This window comes from Maylandia zebra, linkage group LG4 (genome assembly GCF_041146795.1).
Source record: "Maylandia zebra isolate NMK-2024a linkage group LG4, Mzebra_GT3a, whole genome shotgun sequence".
Taxonomy (NCBI): Eukaryota; Metazoa; Chordata; class Actinopteri; order Cichliformes; family Cichlidae; genus Maylandia; species Maylandia zebra.
The window spans coordinates 21594210-21616461 of record NC_135170.1 but is presented as its reverse complement, the minus strand read 5'-3'; the positions used below and the strand labels follow the sequence as shown (position 1 = coordinate 21616461).

Sequence of the window (22252 nt, the reverse complement as noted above, 5' to 3'; positions counted from 1 at the left end):
CTGGGAACGTCTAGCAGAGGCCCCAGTCCGCGAGATCTTCAACGCACACCTCCGGCAGAGCTTCAACAGCATTCCGAGGGAGACTGGGGACATTGAGTCCGAATGGACCATGTTCAGCGTCTCCATTGCCGAAGCTGCTGCATTGAGCTGCGGCCGCAAGGTGGTTGGTGCCTGCCGTGGTGGTAATCCCCGAACCAAATGGTGGACACCAGAGGTGAAGGGAGCCACCAGGCTGAAGAAGGAGGCCTATCGGGCTTGGTTAGCCTGTGGGACTCCGGAGGCAGCCGACAGGTATCGACAGGCCAAGCGGAATGCGGCTCGGGCAGTGGCTGAAGCAAAAACTCGGGTGTGGGAGGAGTTCGGAGAGGCCATGGAAAAAGACTTTCGGACTGCCTCGAAGAGATTCTGGCAAACCGTCAGGCGTCTCAGGAGGGGAAAGCGGTGCTCTACCTGCACTGTGTATAGTGCTGGCGGAGCGCTGTTGACGTCGACTGAGAAAATTGTCGGGCGGTGGAAGGAATACTTCGAGGACCTCCTTAATCCCACTGACACGTCTTCCGGGGAGGAAGCAGAGTCTGGGGATGAGGGGTGTGACCCACCGATTTCCGGGGGCGAGGTCACTGAGGCAGTTAAACAACTCCTTGGTGGCAGAGCCCCTGGTGTCGATGAGGTCCGCCCCGAGTTCCTGAAGGCTCTGGACGTTGTAGGGCTGTCTTGGTTGACACGTCTCTGCAATGTTGCGTGGAGATCAGGGGCAGTACCTGTGGACTGGCAGACCGGGGTGGTGGTCCCCATCTTCAAGAAGGGGGACCGGAGGGTGTGTTCCAACTACAGGGGGATCACACTCCTCAGCCTCCCCGGGAAAGTCTATGCCAGGGTGCTGGAGAGGAGGGTTCGTCCGCTAGTCGAACCTCGGATACAGGAGGAACAATGCGGTTTTCGTCCTGGTCGCGGAACACTGGACCAGCTCTTTGTCCTCTCGAGGATACTTGAGGGTGCATGGGAGTTTGCCCAACCAGTCTACATGTGTTTTGTGGACCTGGAGAAGGCATTCGACCGTGTCCCTCGGGGCGTCCTGTGGGAGGTGTTGCGCGAGTATGGGGTGTCTGGCCCATTGCTACGGGCCATTCAATCCCTATACAACCGTTGCAAGAGCTTGGTTCGCATTGCCGGCAATAAGTCGGACTCGTTCCCGGTGGGTGATGGGCTCCGCCAAGGCTGCCCTTTGTCTCCGGTTCTGTTCATAATTTTTATGGACAGGATTTCTAGGCGCAGCCAAGTGGCGGAGGGCTTTCGCTTTGGTGGCCTCAGAATCTCATCTCTGATTTTTGCGGATGATGTGGTTCTGTTGGCTTCATCGGGTGAGGGCCTCCAGCTCGCACTGGAGCGGTTCGCAGCCGAGTGTAACGCAGCGGGAATGAGGATCAGCACCTCCAAATCTGAGGCCATGGTTCTCAGCCGGAAAAGGGTGGAGTGCCCACTCCGGGTCGGGGATGAGTTCCTGCCCCAAGTGGAGGAGTTCAAGTATCTCGGGGTCTTGTTCGCGAGTGATGGGAGAAGGGAGCTGGAGATCGACAGACGGATTGGGGCTGCGGCTGCAGTAATGCGGACGCTGCACCGGTCGGTCGTGGTGAAGAGGGAGCTGAGTGTAAAAGCGAAGCTCTCAATTTACCGGTCGATCTACGTCCCTACCCTCACCTATGGCCACGAGCTGTGGGTAGTGACCGAAAGAACGAGATCGCGGATACAAGCGGCGGAAATGAGCTTCCTCCGAAGGGTGGCTGGCCTCTCCCTTAGAGATAGGGTGAGAAGTTCGGCCATCCGGGAGGGGCTTAGAGTAGAGCAGCTGCTGCTCCACATCGAAAGGAGCCAGCTGAGGTGGTTCGGGCATCTGGCAAGGATGCCCCCTGGGCGCCTCCTGGGCGAGGTGTTCCAGGCATGTCCCACCGGGAGGAGGCCCCGGGGCAGACCCAGGACACGCTGGAGAGATTATATCTCTCGGCTGGCCTGGGAACGCCTTGGTATTCCCCCGGACAAGCTGGAGGAGGTGGCTGGGGAGAGGGAGGTCTGGACCTCTTTGCTTAGGCTGCTACCCCCGCGACCCGACCTCGGATAAGCGGATGAAGATGGATGGATGGATGGTCATGAGATTACCGAAGAGCGTTTGGGGGACTGACAGTACGGAAAGGCTGGAAACCACTAATGTGCTGTGCATTTATACAGAGTAGCCGCACGCACGCACACACACAGTAGAGGTTTGTTGTTCACAGATGTGCAGCTCAGCATCAAAATCTTGATAAAATACTGATTAACTTTGTTTGGACTTTGAGTGATGTTCTTAATAAATGTGCAACATTTTCTAAGGAACCATGTCAACGTCCTCGTCCAAACCTGTGTCTCAAAAATCCCAGAAATCGTCCTCTTTGCCAGTTATGCTTGCATTCTGACATCGTTTATATTTAAATAATATTTCTTACAGCACCTGAAGGCAGCATTTTTCCACAGTTAAATGTTTTAGCAAATCTCTAAAAGAAAGCCAGCCAGCAGTAATGGGCTTGATTTAAGCTTTCAAGTTTGTAAAGTTTGTGTGTGAATTATTTGTTGGTAAATCATTAACTTCTTCCCTTGAGCTCAAAATGAATTGACACCATTTCCCAGACTAGCAGAATGTACCATTAGTTTCAGTAAATGCTTCTCCAAGAACCATAAACAAGCTCTTTATGCCACCTCAGGCTGATTAACACAGTACATTTCTCTACAAGCTTAAAAGGTGCAGATCAGTAATCACATTTTAAGCTTTCTAAACAAGCACATTGCAGCTCCGTTTATACGCTGCAAGTCAAGTCAAATCCAGAAAAGGGATTTACCAAATTTACAAATGTTAGAAGCTGTGGTGGAAATGACACGTTTGCAGATGTTGTAGTTTCCTGAGACTGCCACTAGATGTTACATGAGAGGTGTGATTTACTAATTGAACCTTTAGTTAGGCACAAAAAACGTGTTCATCAAAGTAGAAAAGATAGTCCTAAGATTTTAAGTTAGAAAAGCAAAAGCAATGCTGAAGGAAACGCCGTCGAAGACTAACCAGAACAGAACAAATACACAAAGTTTTCCAAGGCTGAGGTATAGGACAGTAAACTCCACTCCATGTGTTCTTTCTTATCAAAGCCCATCAACTACTTTACCCACAATGCAACTCAACCGTAATATAGACCCAAAATAAACCCCCCAAAATGTGCGACAGCAAATACATTAATTGGATTTCATACAAATATTGACACTTTCGTCACTGAATAAAAACCGAGATTAAATTTGTTCTGGGGAGACTAGATCCAATCAGAAGTGTAGAAAGGCAGGACAAGTTTGGAGGTGATCCGATTAGTTCAGCTGACTCTTTTCCTCCCAGTTGAATGAAAATGCGACAAAATGTCAACATTTAGGAGGAAGAGATGAGTAGATGCATTTCACATTTGATGGCAAGGAAAATAAGATGCTTTCTAAACTGTGTGGAGCAACTTTCCCTGGTAAAACACAACAAAGTTTACACTTAGTTGTCAAAAACTAAAAGCATTCAGGAGCTTGTAAAACCACATTTAGCAGCAATAGCTTGAAAAAGAAAAAGAAAAACTTTTCTAAATGACTTTATTGGTATCTCACATCATTGTGGAGAAATTCTGGCCCACTCCTTTTACAACGATGCTTCGGTTCATTGAACTCTACAGGCATTTGTTGATGCACGGCTCTCTTCAGGTCCCTCTGCAGCATAACAATCAGGTTAAAGTCTGGACTTTGACTGAGTCACTGCAACACCTTGTTTCTTTTCTTTTCAGGCAATTCGGTTGTATATTTGCTTTGATATTTGGGATCATTGTGAATATTTTTCACTTGTGAATCATCTCTCGATGCACAACGATAAACTTCAAATTGCTTCAAAACGGCCTCATAACTCCTCCCAGCATCAGCAGCAATGACGGCTTTCTGTTGGCACCTCAATGCTACAGATCTGCAAACAGCCAAAGCTCTCACTTTCTAATGATCAGTTAATCAACTGCATTTATTTCTTGTTAAATGGCGAGAGTGTAATATTACATATACTGTATTTCATCTAAGACCTGCTAAGGACCAGATAATTTTCCTTTTTATATTATTAAACGGCTACATATCGGAGAACTCTGAATTTAATGTCTCAGTGTGTCTTCCAAGTACATGATGTAGAGGTCAGGCCCCTACAGGAGCTCAGCTACCATGGGACATGTTTTTTTTTTTCTGTGTTAACCTGGTTTCCTTCTGCAAATCCAATTCCGCTGATTGGTGAGCTCTGACAATCACCATCAAGCCCTGCGGGATCAATTAGCTCGGCGCGTTGACCGCATGCTGGGAATCGCTGCTTTTGCAACAGGCACCATTCTCAATAAACAGTGTGATGTTCTGCTCAACACACAGTGGTCAAGTCAGCGGCTGCAGAGCAAGCACAGCAGAGATCAGGGATGAAGCCATCGTGTGGTTTTACTCAAATGTCCAGGAAGTAGGTGAAAAATGGAATAACAAAGCTGTTGCCAATAGCAAAGGTTCCCTTTTCTCTTCCTTCCTTTGAAAGTGTTGTAACTGAAGCTCGAGGTCCAGTTGAGACAACTTATGTAACTCACAGTGACGTTAAGCAGCAAAGCAAACTGTGGTTTTTGAATCCAAATCAATGGCTGTGCAGAATTTGTGGAATAGCTTCAAGTAATTAAAAATAACTGATCTATCAAAGAGCTTTTCACCATTTTTGTGCATTTTTTTTTCTTTAGATCAACACTTCTTTCTGCACTGCCTGAAGCAGCAACACCGCAAACGGAAACTGCATTAGATATCCTTTCCTACATCAGTTCAGAGTGACTTCCTTGTTGTTTAGAAAAAGTTGTGTGTCCGTACTCTAGAAGCCCTGTTGACTTATTGAGGTTATGTGACATGTTGTGAAAGCATAAAGAGCCATTTTCAGATTAGACAGACATAGGAGAGAAATGCAATGCTCAAAGCACCCTGAATAGAAATCAATGCCAGACGGCGAAGATGGCAGTTTACCCCGAAGAGCCAATAAGAAATCCGAACTGTGAAATATATGAGCCGGTCCTGCTCTTGCACTGATGTGTGAATACAAGTTCAAAACAGCATTAATTGTGTGGTGACAGGCGTATCAACTCATTACTGTCACAAAGATGCAGATAAGCGGTGGCAGTTTGGCTCACCTGAAAAAGCGGGTGACCATGTGTCACGGAGGTACGATGCAGTGGTTTGGGTTCGATTCTGACCCAGGGATCTGATGTGTGTCTTCCCCAAAGCTCTAGCCGCACTTTCCTATTTAAAAAAAGCTTCACTGTCCAAATAAATAAATAAAAGGGAAAAATGCCCCAAAACATCACGTTTTAAATACAAATTATAATACGTACAGTTTCATCCTTGTGAGCTTTAAAAATTAAAGTTTAGAAGGGTTTAAAATAACTGCCTGGAGGCAACACCAAGATAGCTGCCCAGCAACGCTTGCTTTTAATGACTGGGTTACAAGCAGCGTTGTCACAGAACGAGAATTTCATACTTTATACCAATACCCAGAAAAATATTCAATGTCATTTTCTATATCACGGGGTACAGAAGTATAGAAGATTTAGTTTTAAAGTAACTAATTAAAATGATCTACATAATTTCATTTCAGATGGTGGAGGTAAAGTATATTTTAGAACTTACTAATAAACAAATACGTACCTAACGCATCTAAATCATTAAATTATTGCACAAAACGTATTACGGTAAAGTTGTTCTCCACACTCTGGACTCTCTCCTCAGTTCATCTACGGCTTCGGCGCAGATCTGCACAGTCCTGGCCGCTTCCCCATGTGTCTGTGACACCAACAAGACTACACCACCAGGACTCTTCCATCCATGAGCTGCAGTCCACTAGCCGAATGCTTATAACATTTGGCTAATGTGGCTATCGGGTAACTGCGAATAGTTAAATGGCTAATGTTAACATGAGCTTTACTGGCCTCTTTAAATTCCTCCTGAAGTATTGTTCAGTGTTAATGACATCAACTACTTCAGCTGTTAGCAAAGGAAGGAGCTGTGTGCTTTGCGTCAAGTGGAGGAGGCACGACAGCAAAGATAGTATCGATATTGTTGCAAATGAGTTTCTTAATGTTAATTTTAGTATCTGAGTCTCAATTTTTTTGGGACAAACCGATTAACAAATTTTAATGTTTCGCTATACAGTTTCCCGAAAAAGAAAAATCTGAGACTTAATTCCTGCAATTCACAGATTAAAGGTTTTACTAGGATGTAGAATATGCATAAAATAACAGACTGACTATAAACTGTTAAAATGAAGCAAAGAGTCTGTTTTTAGATTCTCCTGCAATTTAAATTTCAGACAGATTAAAGTTTTATACGCTTTATTCTCTTAAGGCAAAGATATAGAAATCCAATAAGTGAGTCGTGCCTATCTGTTTGCCACATTACCCCAAAAATATAATAAAACTAGGAATATTTATGGGTTGGCAACCAAGCTGTAACTGCGCCTGCATTTAATCTAAACAAGATTAACCGAGTGTGACATTCACGCAGGTATTTTACTAACTAATAAACCGGTTTTACAGTGTTGTGCTCCTATTAGCCGTTTTTCATCACGAATAAAAATTCCTGCGTCATCTGATGAGGTTTTACTCATAAACCTACCGGTTTGCTTTCCTCCTGTCTGTTAGCGAGCACAAAAGATCCCAGCAGAGTAAACTTGCATCACAATTCGAGTTTAGATTCATGCCCGCTCATTACTCCGGACATGTGTTTATTCGTGAGGCGAGCTAAAAGGCAGCCAAAAATACACGACTCAGCGTTATACCTGAAAACTTGAGCAAAGTGCACTTCAGTCAGACGCTTCTCTTAAGTGTTTCAACCAGTGACATATGGAGCCTTCAGAGAAGCAGTCATTCTTTGCACTCAAACAAGAGAGCTGCAGCAATTATCCGATTAATTCTTTAGTTGATTGACAGAAAATATCTAAAAACAACCATCAGCTACTTAATCATTTAAGGACCTTTTCTAAAATAGTAAATGCACAATACTTGAGCTTTCAAAGCACTTTCTTTCCACAAGGCTCATTCACCCATTTACACATACTCACTCATACATAAACCCCTTTCTACGCCTAAATCCTTTTAACTACACACACACACACACACACACACACACACGTTAATGGATGCATCCTAGAAGCTTCCACAAGGATACTTCAACACATAAGACTGAATGAGAGAGATCGAACCACCACGCTTCCAATTAGCAGAAACCTGCTCAAATGACAAATATGCAGTTTTTCTTTCTTATGGCAACAGAGATTTAGAAAAATAATTTAATCATTAATACAAATACTTGTAAAGAGTAACAGTTACCACATTACTCATGCTACAAGTAGTTATTCTGCTCCCTTGTTCAACTTGCTTAAGCATACATTTTCTTTTCTATAGGATGCTGATTTAATTTTTTAAAATACTATTCAGAATATTATTTTAACATATTTATATTATTTCTGTGAATTCACCGGTGCAGCGTTTTCCCTACATCTGGGGAGAAGTGTCACGGTTTTCATGCTGTAGACTGAAGTGTTAATAAATCCAGACGATCTAATATACAAGTCTAATCTGCAGCAGTAACCACTAACAGCAACTATGAGAGCTGCACTTGCTTGTTAGTGTATCACTAAAGAGACCGATGCTGCTCATTAACAGATGACTCTTTGCATCAGAAATGTGACAGATTTAAATAACAAGATACTGCAAAGATAAGTTAGAGGTCATTTAGAAGCAGGCAGCACGAGTTGAGCCAACCAAACAGCAGATAACGAAGATTTCATGCACAGCATATACTCTATATTTCCATAAGTATTCACTCACTCATTAAAATCATTGAATTCAGGTGTTCAAATCAGTTCCATGACCACATGTCTATAAAATCAAGAAGCTAAGCACGCAGACTGCTTCAACAAACATTCCTGAGAGAATGAGTGTCTCTTATTTTCCAGCGTGGTACCATGATAGGATGCCGCCTGATGGACGAGTCTCACTGCTCGTGTAAACTTTGGTGGAGGGGGGATTTTGTGTGGTTGTCTTTCCAGGAGTTGGGCTCAGCCCCTTACTTCCAGTGAAAGGAACTCGTAATGTTTCGGCATAACAAGACTTGGTCTCTCAAGTTCATATGTGTGTGAAGACAGATGAGAGAATAATTTTGGCAATATAGTGCATCATCTTTTGGGCTCTAAAAGGATAATTTAGTAGCTCTTTCTGTGAAATGTTTCAGTTGAACTGTTGTATAGGGAGTATAAGCACATGCTAGTTTTTCAGATAGGACTGCCTGAATAAATCAAACCTGAATTTTGATTCCATTAAGCTTGTTTGGTGGTTCTTCCTTCAGCAATCAGATTCTAATAACTTCTTGTGCTCTGCAGTTTTACCCCTGGAAACATGTGTCCACATCAGAAATGCTTCAGTGCTCCACCAGCAGGCATACCACCAGTGTGAGCACTACTGCTTTATGTTGCTGGTAGTCTCTGACTCTCCTGAGTGCTGATGTTTTTGGGGTTTTTTAAAAAATTCAGGTCTTTAAACAGTATCTCTTATTGTGCACCAGCAGTAGTCACAGATTACGTTTTAATCAGTTAGACACAACACAATTCAGCTCTGACATTGCAACTCATAAACCTGAATCACATAAATGTGCAACTACCCAGAGAAGGACCATAAGCAGCAGTTTAACCCCCTTTAAGAAAGAACACAAGATTTCCTCTTTTTTTCCCCTCAACTCACATATTTGAAACACGACATTGATGCCTTGACTCACTTTTCTCAGGATGGATCACAGATTTTTAATTCAAAATTTGCAGGATCTGGGTGGCTTCTCTTGCAAAACAAACACAATAAAAAAAAAGGATCAATAGGCTATTTAATAAAGTTGGCATCCATGGAAACCAGTTCAGTGTTAAATCTAGAAGAATGATTCTGTTTAAAGTGGTAAAAAAAAAAGAAGAAGCTGTAAATAGTATCCAAAGAGAGAGAAAAGGCTGCTTTGTTCATTTTCTAACTTCATTAATTAGCGAATGGTTTGCAGTTACTGTTAACGAATCTTCACAATGACATTTTCTATAACTCTGCATCCACTCCACCCCCACAGATGACCTTCATATTTTGGGGGAAAACGCTGCTGGTGTGCACACAGCGATACACAGAGGCGGGCCTGTGCCAGTTACACAAAGCTGTCCATTCAAGTCCCGATGGCCTGGAGCCAGTAACACTACACACTGCCCACCTCCTCTCAACCTTCATCACCTGTTTTGCCCAAAATGAACCAGCCCTGCCTTCTTGCTACCAGCTTCACTTTATTCCTCTCTTTCGATTTGCATCCTTACATGGGCAACAACCTCTCACTTTATGTCTAAAAACAAGATTACTCGCTCAGCTTGCCATCTTTACCATCACACCAGTTTTTTTCTCACTTAACCCCCCTCCCCCCCTTCTCTCAGCCACATGAAATATTTTAGACGTCACAGCAAAAATTCAGCAACATCAAGCACTTTTCACCCCTTTTCATCCACCTTACCCGCTGAAGAGTTACAAGAGAATCCCAGGTAGACCATCAGTCTCTAAAGTGCCAACTAATGGGGGTACTAAAAATAGAAAAAGTGATGCTTTTCTATCACTTTTCCCTCTGTTGCCACAGGCGTAGCTTCATCTCTCAAATAGATCACAAGTCTTTTCCTCCTCCAACCTTTTTTCCCCTCATTTATTTCCTTGCTGGTAAACGTTTTCATGCTTTAAAGCTGAACTAAAAATATACCTCTTGTCTAATATGCCCAGCAGAAGCTGTACATGGGAAGGGAGGAGGGTGGTGTGGAGGGGGGTAACAACTGCTCACAATTGCCATGGCAACGCTCTTACTTTCCTTTGAGTACAGTCGTTAAACAATGACTCGACTGCTTTCATTTTAGCATGTAACACTGTTTTGTGATTAGTGGACAGGCAGTTTGTGTAGCGGGGGAAAAAATAAATTAATTAAAAAAAATTAATAAATAAAAAAAAAAAAAAAAATCGGGATTCTGAAAAGCAGTGATTCATCACATGATCAGGGAAAAAAAAGTAAAAATAAAAAATATGAATCCGCAATCGGCCAGGCAGGCAAAAGAAACTTCAATGTTTATGGAGAGAGAAAAAGAAATACACAGGCATTCAAACAATTTTTGCAGGGCATTGTGACTTCACATACCACTGCTGCATCTGTACGAGTACGTTCAGGTTTGTCTTTGTCTGACCAATCAAATGCCACCCTCCTACACAGCCTTACGAAACCAGCCCAGACACAGTCAGTACGCGAGATGGAAGTTCTTATCGAATGGTGGAAGCGTACCTTTACAAAAATCATGTCGGGGGGGGGGGGGGGGCAGAGGAGCTGCGATTTCAAGGCAAAGAGGGAGATTTAAAAAAAAAAAAAAAAAAAAAAAAAATTGCCGTGGCACATAGGCCACCCACTCAAGTACCAGACAAACTGCATAACTCAATATCGGCTTCAGGGAGAAAGCATAATCGACAAGAATGCAACAAAATAAAAAATAAAATAATTCTCATAAATGTGCAAATGCAACAAAACACACACACACACGCCCACACGCAGGTCCTCGCATCACTCTGAAAAACACAAACTGACTGATATCCTGTGCGTAGCCTCGGATGTTTCTGTTGCCGTGCACATTATCACACATGTAAATGAGGATGTGCAAGACTCGGCTAAAACCAAATTTCTACATCGATTCAACCTAACCTCCTCCCATTTTATTATTCACTGCTCTGCATAGATGCATAAATATACTGACGTGGTGTGGTGAAGGGGAATTTCTAAAGGTCGTCTCATCAGTTTCAGGGAAAATGTTCACTTACTGCCAGTGAAGGCGATCCAGCGGGCATATTTGGTGGCTTCTCTGCGCCAGTGTGATGCCACCAGCAGTCCACAGGTGACTGTGAGGGAGATGATGCCCATGATGATGAAGAACAGTGTGGTGACCCACTCTGGGGGCAGCCTTGGTGGGATACAAGTCCGGTCTCGTCCGTGGATCGTTTGACATTGTCGGACCAGTCCGACCGTGAGGGCTCCTGCAGAAAGACGACGAGGGTCAGTGAAGCAGACATTTTAAGTCGCCCTCCTCACACAAATAAATAAATAAAATGAAACAAAAGTATTTGCCGTTTTCAGATGATCTGCATCAGGACTCTTAACGAATCCAAAAATATATTACAAAGCTATGGGAGGGGGAAAGGTTTCAGCTCCACTGCTAATCACTCGCACAGCAGGGTTGCAGTTAGGAGGGAGACAGAGACACACTGCAGACTTCATTTCCCACTTCCAGCATAAAGAGGATGTAATCTGTAAATAAGCCAACAGGAAATTACAGCTACTGTCATTCACATACAGCAATAAATGATAAATGACGTGGAAACCTGACCTCACAGACCCACTAAGTCCTGATTCAGACTTCTGTGGTGAATCTTCATAGAGGCTATGGTATAAGCTATAGAAGTGGATGATACATCAAACTGGCATTTAGTTACATTGACAGCACAGGGTTTCAGAGAGGTTTGCAGTTAGTAGAGGTGGGTGGATTGACAAATATCGATAGTGCCAATGCTGGTATCTGTATTGGATCGATACTAGTGCAAGAGGATCTGTTTCAAAATACACAAAAAGCTGAAAAGGTGTTTTGTTGTATTAACTAATTATTGTGGAAAGCAAAAATTATTTTGATTTAGTAATCATTAAAATATGCTCAGAATTTGCAAATTGATGACAATTCATCTCATTAATCAAGACACTTCTCCCCCCTACATATAGGAGTAGGGATGGGTACCGGTTCTGACATAAACGGTAGTAACCAGACCGAAAAGCAGTGCACATTTCGGTGCTTTTTTTTCCTTAGCTGTGATACACTTCTAGCCAATCATTTTACGTTTCCAAGGATAGTAAGCGGGGCCAGGTACGTACGTTCTTTTAGAGCAGAGCTACAGATTAAAAGTGCCCAAGGCAAAGCGGTCAAAAGTCTGGCTGTACTTCACAGCAAAATATGCAAACTCAGCAGCCTGCAACAAGTGCTTTAAGCTGATACTGTGATACTGTCAAAGGAGGTAACACCTCGAATCCGATGAAACACCTGGCGACGCATAGCGTTTTTTTTAAAAGCCGAGAAATGCGCCGTATTTGATAGCTTGCTGCGAGACCTCACACTGAGCACATCTACTGCGGGTGTGGTGCTTGTTATTGGACCCGGAGTGTGCAACATCCCCCAAAAACCCGAAGAGGAGAGTCCTGGCCCCTAGCCCTGCCAGTGTAGCAGAAATGATGACGGATGATGATGGCAGCAGCAGCCGTTCTTCTCTGGGTGAGTAGCTTAATGTTATTCGTGTGTAATTTAATTGTAATTGAGTAGGCTAACCACGTTATTACATTAATGCATGTAAGGTGAACTAGCAAACACCATCATAGCTACATGCGGCTGTCCTCTTGTTTGATGGCAGATACTCCCTGCACCCTGGCCAAAAAGGCTAAAATGACCAAAGAAAAAGTGGGAAACAGTTAAACATGAGAGGTTTTTGGACAAAGTTTGTGTTTTTTTCCATTGTTTAAGCACTGCTTCCAGCCAAGAGTGATACCATATATGCCCCATAGCTGCAGAAAAGCCTAACATTGTTATCTTTTTACAAAAAACCAGCTGAACATGAGAGGTTTTTGGACTAATTTTGTGTTCTCCATTCTTTAAGCACCGGTTTGAGCACCGTTTGAGCACCGGCACCATTTCAAAAGTACCGATTTGGCACCGGTATCGGATAAAACCTAAACGATACCCATCCCTATATAGGAGTATCAGTATTTGTATCTGTATCGGCAATGTTGGCCGTGCTGGTAATGGATCAACACCAAAATTTGTAGTATTGCACAGCACTGGCAGTTAGGGTGTAAATTTAATGCTGAAGCATAGATCTCCAGTAACTGTGCCTCTAGAAGTCCCAGTAAGAAGAAGGACCGAAACCACAGGTAAAAAAGTTGAGAAAAAAGAAAGTAAAGACAGTAATCAGTAAAGAAGTAACAAATACTGTAAGTGCCTCCATCACTGACTGCAGAGGGAAATGTGACGCAGGTAAACTGAGAACACAGTGAACAAGGAACAGGTGAAGGGACGATGAGAGGAAAAAAAACATAAATCCTTAAAATGTCACTAATTCACCCACGAAAATGAAACAAGGACTAACTTTCTTCACACTGGTGGGCCCAATTATTTAAGTGGCCAACGTTTTTTTTTCTTGCATTTTCACACTCAAGCAGAGAGGGTGAAGACTAAATCAATCCAGCCAATTACTGGATGTATCCCACACAGGTTTGTTGCTAATCGCAGACACGCTGTAAGAAACTGGAATAATATCAGACAAATTTTGAGCCGCTTTAAAACACTCAATATCACACAATCGGCAAACAAGCAAAAGATCCCCAGAAATCCCTTTGGGATTGCATTGGAAGGGCATTCAGTGCAAAAATATGAGGAAAAAAAAAATCAAACATACAGAGCTACCCACTGTGTCGAATATGAATAAGTTTATTTAAAGACTAGAAAATATACCTACTCTTTAAATCCACCCTCTCCATCTTTCGTCTTCTACACACAATTAGAGCCCAGAGACTTTAAGTAGTGCACATCTGCTATCAGAAACATGACATCGCCTAATGTTCCACAGTACCTATCCATCTTTGATCAGGCATGGGAGACAAATGGATTAGCTCCTCAGGCTGAGTCATTAGCAAACCTCTGCCAGAGTGTGAAGGCCAGTACTCAGAGCGGGATCATGCTCCAGCAGTACAGCCACTTTGGAGACACCATTCAATTAAAAGCACATCCTCGAGGGGATTTTCTACCTGAGTAAGCAGAACAGCGTCACACTGCTCAGGTCTTTGCTGATCACAGGTTCAGGGCAGACGACAGACTGCAGGGCTAAGTAGTGTCTATCTGGAAAGACTTGTGGGGTGGAGGGGGATTCAGGGTGGGGTTTCATCAGAGGATAGTGCACACTGGCATAACGTGATGAGCTGTCGTGTAATTTCTTCCATGTGTAAATAACTGAACGGGGATGTGTTTAGAAAGCTGACAGCTCATCAGAAATCAGACAAGCAGGGTTTTGCCAGCATCCAGCAAAAAAGAAAAAGAAAAAAAAGAATACCCAAAGAAACCTCCGAGAGAGGTTTTGGCTTTGCACTAAGAAAAAAAATCAGAAGGGTTTCATTTACTCAAGCATAAAATACATATTTATTTATTAAATGGCCAGAAATAACAGGAATTTTACAAAATAAGGCAGCACGGTTCCTGCAACTATGTGGACCAATCATGCTTTCATGTGTAGTCACCCCCCCTAAAGACCAATTATGAGCCAGGAAAAAGTACTTCAAAAGGAAGTGAAATAATATTTGTTCTTCCCTGTGAGCACTCTTTGTCCGCCAACACCTTTACAAATAACAGACAACACTGAGACTTCTTTTGATTTAAGTCATCCAAACAGCTTTGGGTGGGTTTTTCTGCGAGTTGGGTTTCTGGAAAAAATGACTGTTTTGGTGAAAATAATGATTTCCCCCCCCGCATAAAACAGCAAACACTGAGATTTAACTTTCTGCAACATGGACAAAATAATTGTGTAGTTTACTTTTTTTTGCTTTTTAACAAATAAACTGATAAAGCCTTAAAGGGATTTATAACAATCATGCACACACTCACACTTCATGTTTTTGCCCAAGGACACTTTCACGTGTCGACTGGAGGTGCCTGAAATCAAACAACTGGCCTTCCGTTTAGTAGATGGCACATTCTACCTCCCAAGCCCTGATCAGTGTTCCTAGCTCATTATGGCTACAGTAAGCCAACAATACAATAATCACAGTTACATCTTTACTAAAATAAATACAAAAGCCTCAGTATGGGTTTGCCAGTTCGGTGGTTGCCTGGCTCAGAGTTCTGCCACAGATTTTTCTTCAGGATTATTTGTGTGCCGTGTCTCTCGTTCATGTCTTTGTAAAACTTCCTCCAAAAAGTAACCGTGAACTTCAGAGCACCACTGTAGGCCAAATCTCTAGAGAGTAAATAAAAACACCATTTGTATATGTAAAACTGCTAAAAGAAAGTTAAGTAATTGTTAGCTGAAGCTCTGGTGGTGAAAAGTATGCTCAGAATAATACTACGATAATTTTCTCTGCTGTTTTAGGACATAATCTGAGAAAAGAAAAATAAAGCAGTGGTAAACACTGACCACAAAATAACCCCATTCAGTGAAAAGGCAAGGCTGTGTGGGCGACATCATAAAAGTTCAACTGTGGCTCGGCAGGTGGGTGGACGCGAGCGTGAGACAAGTATGCAAGCTGGAATTTCAGAAGGTCAAGTGTGGCACTTTGTTCGTCTGGCACCCAAATCTAGACATTTTATAACCTTGGTACATATTAAATATATGATGCTTAAGTGCTTGAATCCAAACAGCCTGTGTGAGGGAAGTGCTCTTGTTGACCCTGGGGGCGTAGTAAGCTCTGCAGGCTGTCCAGAGGAAATCCTGTACCCTTTTTAACAGCAAACGAAAGCATAGCTTTTACGCCAACAACCAAACACAGCCCAGCCCACACAAACAATGCCAGTGGCTCAAAAGAAACGCCTCTGGAGTCTTTAAGTGTTGCATTATAAAACTCACAGCTCCAGAGAGAGCGGTATCCACACTGGAACACCACCGATGAAACATATGCCTCATTCCACCAAGTAAAAATGTTGTTTTCTGCCTTCAATTTTACCCCGCAGTCTGCCTTATTGCTTTGGCAATTTAGTTCTCACTGTGCAGAACACTTACGTAATAACAGCGAAAAGAAGAAGAAGAAGAAAAGCAGGAGGTCGGGGTTTATGACAAAACTGGCACCTGAATGGCTCACAGCTTACTCAACAGTCTATTCCTCAAGTCAGTTCACTATTATAGAGTAACCTTGAACAAATTAAAGAACAGAAGGTGAGTGAGGACTGGTGCTGTGAACAGCAGAGCATTAGGCCAACGTTTGATAGCACATCTTAATGGCACCGGTTTACGACCATTTCCCCAGGATCCTCTGGCCTCCTGCTGTTTCACAAGCTCTCTGTGGAATTTCTGCCCTACAGCAGGCAGGCACGCAATGGTACATGGACACAGGTAAACAATTCAACAAACAGGCGCACAAACTGTTCTAGTTTAAACTTTAACGGTTATAAAGCAACAACGTGTTGCGCAGCTTTTTTCTGAAGATACCACATGATGTTCTACCTCAAACTTTGTCCAAACACACCAACAAGAAACCGCTGCAAATTTCAGGTGGATCAACTGACGAGCGGCACCAACACAAATAAGGATCGCTGTGAGTTGCGAACAATGCAAAGCTTTGCTAACAGAGCTTATGGAAAATGGAGCTGGAATTAAGTACACTAGGCCTCCTTTTGAAGTCAAGAGCTGATCTGGGTTCAGCAAAAAACTAACCTGCTGCAGCGTGGGTCTACGTGCCCTATATTGTGATGCTGAGTACATCAACTTCAATCAATCTTGTGGTTGAAAAACTAGTTGATTTAGTCCATGTCAAAAAGTTCTGCAAACAACGGTTCTTGGCTGTTACAGCCAGCATATCTGCAACTTCAACTCGAAGGTTTTGTGGTTTTTTTGTGTGCGTTTGATGTTAAAAGAAATGTGACACAGTAGTTCAGCTTTGGCAGCTGTGGAAACCACTAATCAGACCTAAGGCTCTTTTCATCCAAAGCAATGTTTCCACATGACCTAGACAGCAAGTCAAAAAATAAATAAATGCATTTAAAGAGTCCTTGTTCTCCTCTGTGGAGCAGCACATGAACTGTTCTCCACTTGCTCAAGGTTCTTGTTAGTTCCCAATAATTCTCCTGTACAGAACAAGGACTACTGTCTACAGATGGAGTCCAAGATGGTGGAACAGGAGATTTGAGTGTCTCACATATTCTGAATATATTAGCTATAATGGCCAGGACTGGCTAGCAGAGGCTAAACTTTCAAAATAAGAGCAAAGGGGATCGTCCACTACTAATACTAAAAGATGACATAGTAATAATTACAAAAAAAAAGAAGCAGCTATCTACCTAAGTAAGTAGATAGCTGCAAAGCCAAGATAAGAACAGGTCAGAGTGAGGATTAAACAACTTGAAGGTGCTATAGGAAGGTAAAGTCACATTAAACTTTCTTTAAAACCGGTGCCAAAAAGTCACAGTTCTGCTGGGGGGGTCATAAATAATGCTGAGCAGAGAGATCGCAGTCTAAGAACGAAGCCTGAGCAGCTGTAGTTTTTGTGCCACATAGCGAGTGCATGTGCGTTTCTTTCGGCTGATTAAGCACATCACAGCAAGACAGCCTGGTGGGCTCTCAAGTCAGAGCCCACCGGAACTAGAAGATGATTACACCCAGACAGGAAACAGAGGCTCGAATTCATGAGTCACACTACATACTTCAATTAAAAGTAGAGCTGGGCGATATGAGATTTTTTCATATCACGATATGTTTTTTTCATTTCAGGCGATAACGATATCTATCACGATATAAGCCAAATAACTATATTTGTAAGATTTAAATGTGCCGTTGCTCACAAGTAAAATGTGAAATAATCAGCAGCTTGTTTTTATTTAAATATTTATTTCCCATAATAAGTTCAACAGGGTAGATGTACTTAAGGAACATGAGACTTTTTCAGATAGATAAAGGCAAATATTGCAAACTACACAAAAGGCAGCCACTAAAGCGTTTAAGTTTCAAAATAGAACAAACGAAACAGACTAAATTGTCAATTCCACTTAGAAACAAAATATTAATTCTAAAAATAAATCTTAGTTTGTTTTACAGAAGAACAGACAAAACTGACTAACTTTTGTCAATATCAAATAAACTGAGAACTAAAAGGAAATTCTCAATCTCTCCTTGTTGTATAGCTGAGCTTTTCAAACAGTTTTAACAGTTACTTTAGTCTGACAAAAGCCGAATGACGAATTAGCGCTTCCAGTCAGAGACTGAGGCTACGTCCACACGTACACGGGTATTTTTGAAAACGGAGATTTTCCGTTTTCGTTTTAAAAATAATCCCGTCCACACATAAAGGCAGAAATGAAGGAAAACGCTGCTATGAACATGCCAAAGCAGCAGGTGGCGCTAGAATCCTAACCGTGCAGAAATGTTGGCCAATCAGAAGTCTAGAATCCTCGGTGGGAAAAAGTAAACAAAGCTGGGGCACAGAAGCAGAACCGAGTCGTATGTGTGGAGGGACAGTAACTGTGTGTATATGTAAGCATTTAAACACTGCAGAGAGTAGAATTAACAATATTGTAGAAATTCATTTCACCGAAACAATAACGTGGCGCACAGTGTGACGCATGCACCAGTTTATTGTATTTCCAGACTTGCTTTCGGCACAATTTACAGTGCACGCTACTCTGTTTTTTGTCAGACTTGAAATAGCCGAAATACCTTCACACTACAAAACTTCTATGGCTCTTCCGTTCGACAATCTCTCCGGCATTGCAACCATCATCTGTTTTCTCTTCGGTCACGCTCGGTTGATTTTTCTAGTCGGCACACTCATGTCCTCCATTATGCGCTGGCTCCATTACCCGCTGGCTGCTTCCCAAACAAACACACGTGTGGCTTGGCACTTGTGCTGTACGTAACAAGCCACGCGACGTGACGCTGCGGCTGTGATTGGTTCGGCTCTGCGTTACTTAATTTGGATTGGCTGACCTTTTTTTTTTTTTTTTTAAAGAGGACAAGAGCGGCGAGGTCTATCGCGATAGCTTAATTTCTCTATCGAGTAAAAGTTATATCGTGATACATATCGTTATCGTTCTATCGCCCAGCTCTAATTAAAAGTGAATACAGGATGGAGCAAACATTCACAAGCTGTAACGTGAACACATCCTCGCCCTGCTAGAAACAGGCATAAATCAAACGCCAACAATTCTCACGTGGCTTTTGCCCTCTTTCATTAGAGGAAAATAATGGGCCAATTCTCCATTTGATGCCCTGCTTACATTCACGCTCCCATCACGCCCTGTTACCCCGCAGTCAGCTCTGTGTTCGCTATGATCAAAACACTCCTCTCACCATGTCTCGGGCCAAATGAGAGGAAATGAGCGCTGTGTCTGCTTATCTTCAGCATGATGATGCTGTCATTAGTAGAGCACAGGGGGAGCTGATGTTTGTAAGCTCTGGAGGGATGAGTCAAACAGGCCTCTGAACTGTGGTGGGCGTCAAATAGGCAAGTCAAGGCAGTCAACAGCTGCTGCTGCTGCTGGAGGCTTTTCCAGTGCCCACTTACATGCAGGGGCAGTGGAGCACAGCTGTGTGCGGCCCAAACGCACATGTAAACCAAGGCAAACCAACGACAAATGGGATACAAACACTGACATGAATGAAAACGTATGACCCAAAGCGTAAACAAAGAGAAAAACACTTCTCAAAATATAAAACGATGCTCGTAGCTGCAAAAAAACTAAACAAAAAAAAACAAAAGGGAGAGAGAGAAATTAGAGTAAATTACATAAATCCCCAAACTTAAACACCAGCCTGACAAAGCAGTTTTCATGAAGACCTTCCTCACTACCACAGTCAACAATGACTGTATGTTAAATGGACAAACCTTACCATCCAAAGTAAATTTAAAAGAATTTAAATAATTAAAAAAATAAAACATTTACTAAACGCTCAGTAATATAAAAAGGACACCATCAGCCCACCAATAAGTGATTGCTAGTGTGTTTTTATTATTTGGAATCATTTTGACTTTTAACCAGAAGGACCCAAGGCCCCAGAGACCAATCACTGACTCCCTGATAACTACCAGTTGCTAGGAAAACACCTGCTGGTTGTTGTAGTTGTCAGGTCAAACTGGTTGCAAAAAAGTATACAGTGCTGCACCAAAAACCTCTTTGGATTGCTTTGGCCGCTGCCGCCCATAGCTTGCAATTACGGTGACTTGTCCCCAGACACTCTCCAAGCTGTAGCAAAGCTGAAAAGAGCAAAAGTAAAAGTTGCGTCTTACTGCTGCAACCACCACATCTCAAAAGAGGCACCTTTTACTTTTAATTTGGCATATTTTTCTGCAGGAAATGTACGTCATCACTCAACTGGAAACCCCTTTTTAACCTCCTGCAGTTACCTTCCACATCATTCAGTCGTTGTGGGCTGCGGCAACCCAGTGTGTAGTTAAATGAGTTAGGTGCATGTCAGATTAAGTATAAGGTTATGGCGTAAGAGACGACATAGTTTTTTGGGGGGAGAAAGAAAAGCTGTGTGCACAAAGGGAGCGATGCCAAGGTGACAGGTGGATACTGCAGACTCTGGTTGCCAAGGTAACCCTCTAATGTATTTAGTACAAGGTCATATGTCAATCACCAGTATTCTGCACTGTCACTAGTAGTCACTTTAATTGCTCACTTCATATTGCTAACGTTTTGGGGTTTTTTTGCAGTTGCATGTAGTCTCTTAAAGATGTCTAATGGTCCTCCACGCTACTGTGAATCACTTCCTGTATGGACATAGCTTAAAGGCCGTGAACTGATCAGGGCTGTGATGTAATTTATAGGGTGCTGCTGCTTTGCAGCACACCTCAGCTGTCATCATCAAAAGTTTATGTAAAGTTTTGTGAAACAAGTCACTTGAACAAGAACTGAAGCTGCCACATCCTATATATACACTTTAATTGTTAATGAGTTACCACGTCAATTTCTCCAGGAAGCAGGTCATTAAATTATAAAAGAATAAGTAGCCATGTAGATCCTTGTTTACAAAAAATGTATCGCCTTCAGTTATATGCCTCAAGACTACACATTCGGTGCCTGAAGGTGGTGAGCATGGTCACATCTCCCACCTCTGCAGCTGTGTTTGTGTCCTTCCAACATTTCAGGTAAACTGCAGGTCAAATCTGCTGGCACTGCAGCCCTGTAACTGGAGAATGGGACAGACCGGTTTCAGTTGCTCTGTATCAATGACACTGTGTGCCCTTGTGCTTTGAAAAGAGACACCTAAAATAACAGGATTTAATAGTCTCTCATTTCATCTATTTTAGGTATTGTCAGAATTACAGCAGCAGTTCTTCGGCACTTGACTCACTATACTGTAATTTTGCCAAGCATTGCTGTAGCCTTTCAGTGTTATGTAATTGTTTGTGGTTTTACAATCTTTTTTTCGTGATTTTTTTTGCAAGTTGCTGAAATCAGTCCACTTTAAACCATCATTAACTCCTCTAAACATAGTTCATTTAGATTTTCGAGCACAATCAAAACCCACAGAAGCATATTAGAGCTGATGCAGTCGAAAATAAATTTGTCTGTTTATTATTACATAAGTGATACTGACTAGCAGGCACTTAGGGGTAATATAAACATCTCATGCTTAAATGGAAAATTCCTGTAGTGGGTAGGTTATTTACAATAAGTGATGATGATAAAAACGTAAATGCATGTGTCAGGAACTTACTTGAAGAGTCTTGATAAGTCATTACTACCGCCTTCTGAGCACATCAACAGGACTTTTTGTTTATTTCAGCTCATTCAGTAGCTAACTGCATGCAATAAAACACATCCAAAGTAATCTCAGGAAAGAGTTTTGTTGGAACGGTAAGTGTTGGTGCGCTCTACTGACAAGAGCACTTGTACAAAATTGATTTTGTGAAGTGGTTGCCTTTAAGGTTTGAGACTGAAATTAAAGTTAAAAACGATGGTACATATGTCATCAACGGCTTTGGATCCGGCATCCTGAACCACAGAGGTGTTATGCATTTTTAAGTGTGAGTTGCACACACTCTTTCAGAGGTTACTCAGGCTCAAGAGAAAGACATCCACTGTAGTGACGAGTATCTGCAGGAGGGCAGTCGTTGGCGGAGCTCTTGAGAGTCACAGTTTGTGTCTGACATTGCTGTAACAATGGCTTTGTCTTCAAGCTCGTTGCAGGAAATCAGCCTCTGCTGTTACGGCCTGAGAATATCACACTGAGATGAGGACAAAGTCAAGGATCCACTCTCTCTGTCTGCAGTGCTGAGGGAGAACAGTGGTCACCCTCGTACTGGGCACTTTTACAGGGGGGTTGTCTTTACGTGAACCAAACCCAACTGCAATCACTGCAGGCAATAACAAGAAGAGGCAATC

General features: G+C 42.6%; 1 protein-coding gene across 1 annotated transcript in view; it reads right to left on the bottom strand.

Annotated features, from left to right (window-relative positions):
* Positions 1-22252, bottom strand: part of mosmoa (modulator of smoothened a) — a 34311-nt gene that overhangs the window by 5414 nt on the left and 6645 nt on the right. Inside the window, exon 2 of the mRNA XM_004558303.6 lies at positions 10953-11165. Coding sequence (XP_004558360.1) covers positions 10953-11165 — 213 coding nt within the window. The remainder of the gene's footprint in view (positions 1-10952; positions 11166-22252) is intronic.